The sequence below is a fragment of the Rhopalosiphum maidis genome, chromosome 3 (genome assembly GCF_003676215.2).
Source record: "Rhopalosiphum maidis isolate BTI-1 chromosome 3, ASM367621v3, whole genome shotgun sequence".
NCBI classification, from domain to species: Eukaryota; Metazoa; Arthropoda; class Insecta; order Hemiptera; family Aphididae; genus Rhopalosiphum; species Rhopalosiphum maidis.
Genome location: NC_040879.1, coordinates 9,288,002 through 9,298,442, shown reverse-complemented (window position 1 = coordinate 9,298,442; position 10,441 = coordinate 9,288,002). Strand labels below are relative to the sequence as shown.

General features: G+C 25.2%; 1 protein-coding gene across 1 annotated transcript; it reads left to right on the top strand.

Annotated features, from left to right (window-relative positions):
* The first annotated feature begins 5,085 nt into the window (after nt 1-5,085).
* Nucleotides 5,086-6,308, top strand: LOC113559792 (histone H3.3). Its single transcript, XM_026965548.1, has 3 exons — nt 5,086-5,215; nt 5,460-5,748; nt 5,963-6,308. Exons 2-3 carry the CDS (start codon nt 5,467-5,469, stop codon nt 6,089-6,091), a joined length of 411 nt encoding a protein of 136 aa, XP_026821349.1. The 5' UTR covers nt 5,086-5,215; nt 5,460-5,466; the 3' UTR covers nt 6,092-6,308.
* The last annotated feature ends 4,133 nt before the right edge of the window (nt 6,309-10,441 follow it).

Here is a 10,441-nt window from a genome sequence, read left to right as displayed (position 1 = left end):
TAAAATACAGGACTTGTAGACTTGAGTGAAGGGGACGTCCAGTGACACCACTTCAAAGCAGTTATTATTTTAAATTAATAGTTGCATATTTGACAATTATTTATAAAAAGATATACGTATTATAATTATATAAAAAAAACTTAATTTTAAATAGATTTTGTGGACCTGAGATATTATGAAGGTTTTATTCATATAAAATAAATATTTTAAAATTAATGTTAGTGTTTTTCTTGCCGATTACTTGCATTGTTACTTATCGGTACACCGCCACCGTGATTAAAAAAAAACAAAAAAAGAAAAATAATAATAAATAATTTATAATCTTGACAATATTGCAAATATTATCTAGATATTAAACTAATAATATTTGATTAAACACTATGATTCTTATTTTTTTTAATGCATATTTTAATAGCATATTTAGTGGTTTTTAAGGCATAAATGCATGCATATTATACTAAGGACTTTTAGGGCATTAAATCCCAAGCCATAATTATTACTAAATATTATTATTATTTAACACTGAGCTGATATAAATTAATTATTTTTTTTTTATACCTATAGTAACATTATTTGGCCAAGCCATTATGGAATATTATTTGACATAATTTTTGTAATGTTAATATATTATTATAAATATAATACATTTATTTTATTAATTTATTATAATTTATAATATATTAAATACAAACAAATATTATTATTTTAATATTATAAGAATGTATTCAAAATATAAAATACCAATGTAATATAATTCTATCAGTTGGATACTTTAATGATATCTTATTTTTCATAAACCTCATAAAATATTCATTAGGTAATGGTAATATTAATATATTATTATAACATATTATCCTATACGTTTATTATTATATGTATAGTTGTACAATAAACAGTGTGAAAATATTAATTTAATAAATTATACTAAATTAGGTATATTTTTACGTCAGTTTTTTATTAGCATAGCACATAGCGTAAGAAACAATATTATAGTATAGGTACCTAATTTATAATATAATTTTATAAATTAAAAAAAATTAAAAATATTTTGCTTGTTTATATTGTATGTATACCTATTAAAGTATAATTTTTTTGCGTATCATTGCAATAACTATTTTTATTTTAAAACAATATAATTAATACAAAATAAAAGCAAATAAAAGTTATTATATTATGTTTAATGAAAGAAGTTACTTAAGGTATATTATCTTAAAAAAATAAATCATAATATTATTTTCTGTTTATTTACTATCTAACAAAACTATTACACCTGTGGTGAAAATGTTGATGTAAATACATAGATATGTAAAAACATATATAATGAATCAATAAATATGTAAGAAATTAATAAAACTTATTAAGACGCAATAATAAGTTTATCACTGCAACATAAATCATAATATTTTTTAATGACCTAACTAGCAGTGGCGGCTCTGGCTTTGACGACGGGACGATCGCACCCTATACTAAAATTAATTTAAAGAAGAAAATTAATTTATATTCTTAGTTTTATATTTTTAAAAAAATAATTTTTATTAAAACTGCGATTTTTAAATTTCTAGTACCTATATTTTGTCGTATGCGAACATTAAATTTGTTTCCTTGAGATACTAAGAGCATATGGGTACGCATGCACACACGAGCAGTGATCTATGGTCTGGACGACCGGCAGCTTCGTCCAAAAGTAATTCTGAATATGTACATAGTAACCTATGGCAATGCAATCGCGTGCGTGCGGGTACGTTTAAGCTGCGATCTTATTGCGGGGTCTAGACGACCGGCAGCGTCGTCCATACAGTAAAATATCTGTATATTATTATAATGGTAAATTTATTTTTAAAATTAACTATGTGTACGCTCGTCGTTGTCGGTTGCTAATCACTATTAATATTGTCGATTATTATTTTTAAACATTTTTATTATTTTAAAAATATTAATAATATAATGATATATTATTAACCATATTATAATAAACAATAAACGAAGATTTATAAATGATAATCGTGTCATTGTGCATACGTGTACATTTCAACTGCGGTCTTACAAACGCGTTTTTGACTACTGGTAACGTCGTCCATGACATAATATATATTATTTAATTTTATTGTTTTAATTATAATTAATTTGACAATTTGTTATATCTATAACTAGGGGTATTAAATTTAAAGTCGCACCCCCACCACCCCCACGCACTAACCTAACCAGCCGTCACTGCTAACTAGGACTGGGATTTATATGTAGATAAATACATATTTTTACTAAAACATGATAAATTAAGTATTGCAAATGATAAGCTCATTTCACGTGATTTGCAATAAAATAAAACATATTTTATTTTACATGTTTCGTCATAAATACATATTTTAACATTATTTGTAAAATTTTTAATTTTTTTTAATACGTATTTCGTAAATTTTGACAATTTCGATGGTTTAGTAGTATTATATATTTATACTTCGATAATGTTAGGTACTCATAAAAACTGTAAGTGTATAATGCATATAGGAAATAAGTATATGAAAGTATTAGTAAAATATTAATAACTTGATTATAGTTTATCTTATTTGTTTCTGTCCAATAACTATATACATTAATGATCTTAGATTATACTTTATATTCATTATTTACCTATTAGACAAAATATATTTATAAATTTTCAACAGTGTCAGTACTTGCGTTCGCATGGTTGTGAAAATATCTCTATATTTTATATTTTTTAAATTAAATTTATTCGAAATTAAAAACAATTAATTGTATATAATTAAAAAATTATTTAGAATTTTATTTTAATTTTGTTCTGAAGACTAATTAAGTTTTCTGAGGATACTTTTAATCACCTCCATATTATTTTTAAATGGAAATGTAATTCACTTGTTGAGCATTTTCCACTAATGAAGATGAACCATAATCAGGAATTAAAATAATGATAATTTTAACACTAAGAGACATTTTAAAAATAACTATTCATTAATATAATTAATTTTAATATCTTTTAAAATAAGTGACCTTATAATAAACAAAAAAATGTTCTATGTTCTATTGCTTTCTACCAAACTGTATCTTCTAAAAGCCTAGATTGCTAGATTTTCTAGTAAATTCAAAAGCAAAATTGAATTTCAAGTTCAAAGTTAAAGTAACAGTTATTTAATTTTTAAGGAAGGTAACAAACTAACAACACACATAATAGCCCTTTCCTTTTTTAAGTATATCTTAACAATTTGTATAGTAAATAATAAAAAACTTTAGATTATTTTAATTATTTATATTTATAGGTATTCATATTAGTACAGTTGAAAACAATTATCAATTAACAATTATATATTATAATAATTGAAACACTGCAGAACTCACAAGCTCTTTATTATGAATGTTGTGAATATATGGTTTAATGTAGATTTTATCCATCAGAAACTAATAAAGGTTATCATGATTAATATTTGATATAATTGATGAATATACAGTACAATTAATACATTAATACATTAAAAAAAAATAACAATAACCAGAATAAGAGACAAGAGTTGATTTATAATACCATTTTTACAACTAAAATTGTATTTGCTTGAATATATTATAATAATAGTTTTTAGGTATTGTTTTAAATATGGATATATTATGTATTATGTGAATAACGCCTACTGACCTACTAAACTGAAACACATAAACCTGAAATTCATAAATTATTAATAAATCATAAATGTATTTATTATTATTCATAAAATAAATAATTCAGTATTATGCCAATTTATGAGTACAACTAATAAAATAAAATAAACATTATTAATGTACAATGTTCATGGTTATTAAATCACATTTATAAAAGTCTGTGAATAAAATTAAAAAATATCTATTGTAATATTCTTGTGAATTCACTCATCATAGTATTCCAGTTTCTTGAAATAAATTAGAATAAAACAGCACAACCTTCAATTTAAAAAAAAGAACTCCTGAGATCAATTATTACAAGAGTTATTTTTTTTCAAATCGAAGCCTGACTATTTCCTTATTGAAGATATTTTTCAAATTACAACAGTAGTCTTTGTGTAGCGATGGTACTAAACTATTAATGCATAATAATTATGACTGAATTTCTCAAGGACGTAATATGAATATATTCTTCTTGTATCTGCAGAAAATATTCAATGTTGAAATAATTATTTGAAATTACTACAACACATGAATCTGAAATGTATGAATTAATTAATAATCATAAATGCATTGATTATTGTATATAACAAAAACAATTCAGTATCATGCCAATTAATGTGTATAACTAATAAAATAAAATAAAACATTAGAAATGTATATGGTTATTAAATCACATTTAAGTCTATGGAGAAAATCAAAAATAATTAAAATATTCTTGTGAATTCATCCAGCACAGTGTTCCAGTTTCTTGAAATAAATTAAAATATAACAGCACAACCTTCAATTTGAAAAAAAGAATTCTCGATATCAATTATTACAAGAGTTACTTTTTTTCAAATCGAAGCCTCGCTATTTCCTCGTTGAAGATATTTTTCATATTGCAACAGCAATAGCTAGACACCTAGTACTAAACTATTAGTTAATAATTAGGACTGAATTTCTCAATACCACAATATGAATGTAGTTTTATGTCTGCAGAAAATGTTCTATGTTGAAATAACCATTGCCAACGATTAAATTAAATAATACCTAAAGAAAATGTTGAATGGAGCACATTCACACGGAAATACGATCTGAACGAGTACACTGGTCAAACTCATCTGACTGCACGAAAACGGGGACGTGAGCGTCGACCCGGTACTCGACGGATGCGAAATCAATAAGCAGGCGGAATTTTCGCCGGTTGCTATGGTCACCAACTAATCCCAGTCTCAAACTGTTTAACGCAGTGAAACATTTTTTATTTGTGTAAGTTTAATAACTTTGTGTATATTTTATTCTTTCGCGTTATCGATTTTTCGTTAAAGTCCAATCGCAGACGCCGTCATTAGATCGGCCAACCGGCGGTCCCGTTACTGTTACCCGTCCTCTGCCGTGCTAAATGACGTCGACGCCCGACTGTTGACCTCTCTAATCTGTCTATTCAAACAATTTTATCAAACCTTCGCCATTGTGTAATCGTCGTATAATTCCGTAATTCGTTTACGTGTTTTCTCACGTCTTTCGTTCAACGACTGCTTATTACGTCTTTCGACTTCACCAGACGCCGTTCACGCGTACTGAGTTAGTAAGTACCTACCTACCGCCGGACCCGTAAATTCAAAAATTCACTCGATCCATTTCGCCTCAACGCGGCGTCTGTCTAACACTCGTGAACTTTTTGGTTTGCAACCAGCTCGGTTTGGTTTTTGATTTCAATGCTGACCAGTATTTCTAGGCTTTTAGTTTTGCCGCAATGTTCCTTAGCTCCTTGGGTGTCAGTGATCTGATTGCTTCAATGCAAATTGTTTTTATTTCGGAATTTGTTTCAGTTGAACCATGGCTCGTACTAAGCAGACCGCTCGTAAATCTACCGGGGGAAAGGCCCCGCGTAAACAGTTGGCTACCAAAGCTGCCCGCAAAAGCGCGCCCTCCACAGGTGGAGTTAAAAAACCTCATCGTTATCGTCCCGGTACTGTCGCTCTCCGCGAGATCCGTCGTTACCAAAAGTCTACAGAGTTGCTGATCCGCAAATTGCCTTTTCAACGTTTGGTTAGAGAAATTGCACAAGATTTCAAAACAGACTTACGTTTCCAAAGTGCGGCTATTGGGGCTTTGCAGGTATCATTGTTTTATAAGTTTTGTTTAAATTATAGGTTTACTTTAGTTTTAATTATTTATGTTGTTAATTTTGGTTTAAATTTAATGATATTATATAATTTACAATCAGTATTTTTGATGTGCTACCATATTTCTCATTAATAATTTTATTGGTGACCTTTCAGTAACTAAATTGATCATACATTTACTAGTATCTAAATTGTATTTATTTTAGGAGGCTAGTGAAGCATACTTGGTTGGTTTGTTTGAAGACACCAACTTATGCGCTATTCATGCCAAACGTGTTACCATTATGCCGAAAGACATTCAGTTAGCCAGACGTATCCGTGGTGAACGAGCCTAATTCATCTTCTAAAGTGAATTTTTATTATCATTTGACAATTTCTGTTACATTATCTTTATACATATAATTTTATTTTTTTTTTTTTTATCAAAAAACTAACGACTATCAAATGTATGGGTTTAATGTTAATATATAGGATACCTTATTTTTGTTTATATTTTATTAAGTGTTTATTTATAGAAACATTTGTTTTGAACAATAATAGTAGCAAGTTATATTATTTAAAATTATATTACATACTGCAAATGTCATATTACATAATATATTTCAAATTAGTTTTTAATCTATATTATAAACTTACTACATTTTGAATAAATATGCAACTAAATGAATTATATGTTATACTTAATTATTCATACAATTTAAATAATATCAAGTTATAATATTATTTAATTATAAAAATAATTCTGTTGCTTAAGAGGATGTTGTACCCACATGTGTTGTCTTTCTCATCATGAAAAATTGGAATTCAGCAAAATCCATTTTATATTTTTAGTTTTAATATTAGAGTTATAGTTTTCATTGATGTTTTAATTTAAAGGTAAGCTGTGTTATATAAAATATTAAAACTTAAAATTAAGAATATCAATAAAAGTTCACATGATGATCTAGATAATATTCTTACCTTAAAGTTTGGTAGTAAGTAAATTTACTTTTAATATTAATGCTAATAGTATAAAATCGATTCTGCTGAATGCAAACTTGTTGTTTTACGTTAGTAAGACGGAGTGACGTACGGCTATGGTGTCCTCTTAAGAATCATGTTTTCAAAATATAAGACAAAAATTCTTTTTTTTATAATCATAATATTGTTTTGTATTTAAAAGCACTAAACATAATTTTTTTTGTCATAAACTAATACACATAATATTTTTCTTTGAATATTCCACATTATTTTGCAGTATTGGGTTCTAATGTTAGGTGGTGTATACACATTTATATTTATTTATTGCTGATACATAATAATATGTACAAATATATTACAAAATTGTGATGAATAAATTCTTAATTTAAGAATATTATAATCAAATTATAAGATTAAATTATTATTAATAAATTGATACATTAATATAGAGGTGCTAATACAGTAACTATACTGTCTGCTGTTAGAAAAAAATTACTACAGTAAATATAACTTAATTAAACTTAACTCAACTAACTTTAACTTTCTTATAAAGTATAATAAAAGTTTTAAAATGTATTGGACATTTAATAAATCATAGAGTACATAAATTAATCCAATACCTTTGTAAAAAAATATCTTAATTATATCTTTTAAAAATTTCTCAAAGAGGTTTTCATCTTTTCTTAAAGACATTATTGTCTCAATTATTTAGGATTCAAATAATTTAATGTGTTTGGATAAAACACTATATTAGGTTATGGACAAGATCATAAAATATTCAAATTAGTATTGATTAACTGAAAATGTTTATAATTTTATTTCAAAATTTTACATAATTTTTATTACAAAACATAATTTTTATTTTTTTACTTAGTCACCTTATGTATGACTGTGGTCTACGAGTAAGTTATGATGCACTAATGCAAAATGATGCCAATTGAAAAAAATTTAAAAAATTTAAGTTATAGGTATTAAACTGTGAAATAAAATTTGACAATGTCAATCTATATAAAATTCAATATTTTTTAAATAATAATTTTTATCTAAATAATCCAATATTAAATGTATTTAATTTTTAAAATCTTATAAAAAAGCTCATTTTGGAGCTATTACCTATTTTTTATTAAGACTAAACTAAGTGTATCATTTTTTGTTATCATTAATTATAGTTTTTCGTTATTTGATATTATAAAAATAAAATAAATACAGTGAAACCTTCCTTAATGGACATTTAAATAGCCGACATTTTCACTACTTTTCTACAGGAAAACCTCATACCTATTGTATTTCTCCCTCTAAATACCACCGGACACCTCTAAGTAGCGGACGAAATTTCAGCAACCAAAGGTGTCAGAGGTTACTCTGTACTTAATTTTTTTTTCATTATGTGAAATTATTTTAAAATAATTTTTTTTGTGTTTAATTCTTTAATATTATAAATAATGTATAAATATATATATTAGTGATACAGATATTTATTCTTCAATAAGAAAATGTATTAACTTCTCAATAAAAAATTGTTCTAATACTTCAAGATTAACTAACCAATTAAGATCCTTTTCGACTTTGATAATAATTATTGTTTGATTAGGTGTCCCAATGACAAAATAACACAACTTACGGTCAAATAAATATAGTTGTCCTTGGATTTGATGCCAATAAAAGTGCTTTTTGTTAATATAAACAGAATTATTTTTTATGTATATTACACAACTTTGATCATTTTTAAGTTCAATATCAAATGCTTTATTTCTGAACTTCCATAGAAATTTTATCTTAACAATAAAATCAGAATTTATTAAGCCATCTGGAGAAGCTCCTAAAAATCTATTGTTCGATAACAATAACTCAATTGGTACAATATTTACAATTTGTTCTTTTTCCAAAACTTTAATGCCTAATTTTTCATTTGTTAAACCCCACTTATAAATTAGTATCATTCTTTTGTGATTTAAAAAAAGATTTTGAAAATTAATTTTTTTGGCAAGTAGATAATAAATGACTGAAATGACTTGCAGTTGATCTTTTTTTTACGGTAATAATACCACAGTCAATTTTATTTTAACCTGTAGTTATTTCAGAAATTTTTAAAATAATATCATCAGTTATAAAACAGCTACCATTTATATAACTTCTTACTGCATCAAAATTTCCTGCCTTTACTAATTGTTTACATTGTTTATAAACATCTTTATTTACTACACTTTTTATAGAACTCATTTGAAATTTTAAAGATTCATTTGGTTTTGTATGTTGTGGTGCAGGTCTTAATAACCAAGAAAACCCAACTGAGATAGATAAATTATCCAAAGTATGTGTGAAAGTAGCAAAATCTTCATCTGAAATAATAGTAGCAGGGCTATTAAAACCACCATATATTTGGCTGATAGTTTTTACTTCATCACATATGTTACTTTTTCTAAAATTCTATGGTCAAGATTTGTCTGTAGAGCTAAGATTATAGGGTATATAAAGTTTTAGGGCCGCTATATAGTGTTAAACTACTTGGCCATGAGGGCATGTACATTTTGCCTTAACTATAAAACTATTATTTAACATCATCTTTACTTTATATTTATTATTTTTCATACTTAACTCTTAACTTAACTACATTTAACTTTCTTATAAAGTATAATACAATTTTTTAAATGTATTGGACATTTAATGAATCATAAAGTACATAAATTAATCCAATAAAATAATATATTAATAATTTAGTATATCTTTTGAAAATGTCTCGAAAAGGTTTTTATCTTTTCTTAAAGACATTATTGTCTCAATTATTTAGTATTCAGATATTTGAATGTGTTTGGATAAAACACTATATCGGGTAATTAACAAGATCATAAAATATTCAAATTAGTATTTATGTATAAATATTAAATATATACATAATATATATTTTGATTTCCATTACATTTATCATATACTGTTCATATACTCATTAATATGACTATTAGTTGACCTTATAGTTTTAGGCAATTGTATCAATAAGTAAATATTAGGCACTTGTTTATCAAAAATTAAAAACAAGTTATCTAAAATATTAAATAGATAAATTAATTCTACTCTCAATGTCAAATTAAAATAATCACTGCTGCACAGAGCTCAGTGGGTAGGCTCAAAAATAGTATTTCATCAATGAATAGTGTAATGAATGTATTAAATTTCAATGAGATGCATAATTTATAAATTGTCTATAAGTGTATTAGTTCAACCTACTGTATCATTCAGTTGAACATACTTTTGCCATAAAATGTCTTAGATCATACTGTTTTCTATATACAAAGATATATCATTAAATTAAAATTAAACACATCCAATTATATAATAGATCCATTCGATACTGTAAAGCGGAATAGTACCCACTTAAAAGAGTAATAAAATAATAATATAAGACATGCTTTTATTGTGAATCCACTAAATCTTGTGTTTAATATAAAATATATTTATAAAGATAATTCATGTTTCCATAACATCTATGTAAATTATACATATTTATTGCATTGTATAAAATGTCATTTGAATGTTTGAAATTTAATTAATTTTTATATGCATAATATTATAATATTTTTTTGTAGACATTGCAATTATTTTTTACCGAAAAATAAACATTACAGCTATATTTTTATAATAGAGATTATTTTATTTTATAAATTGCATATATTTTATATTCTTATCCTATAAAAGGTTCTACATTTAAATGTTATAAAATTTCTAATAGT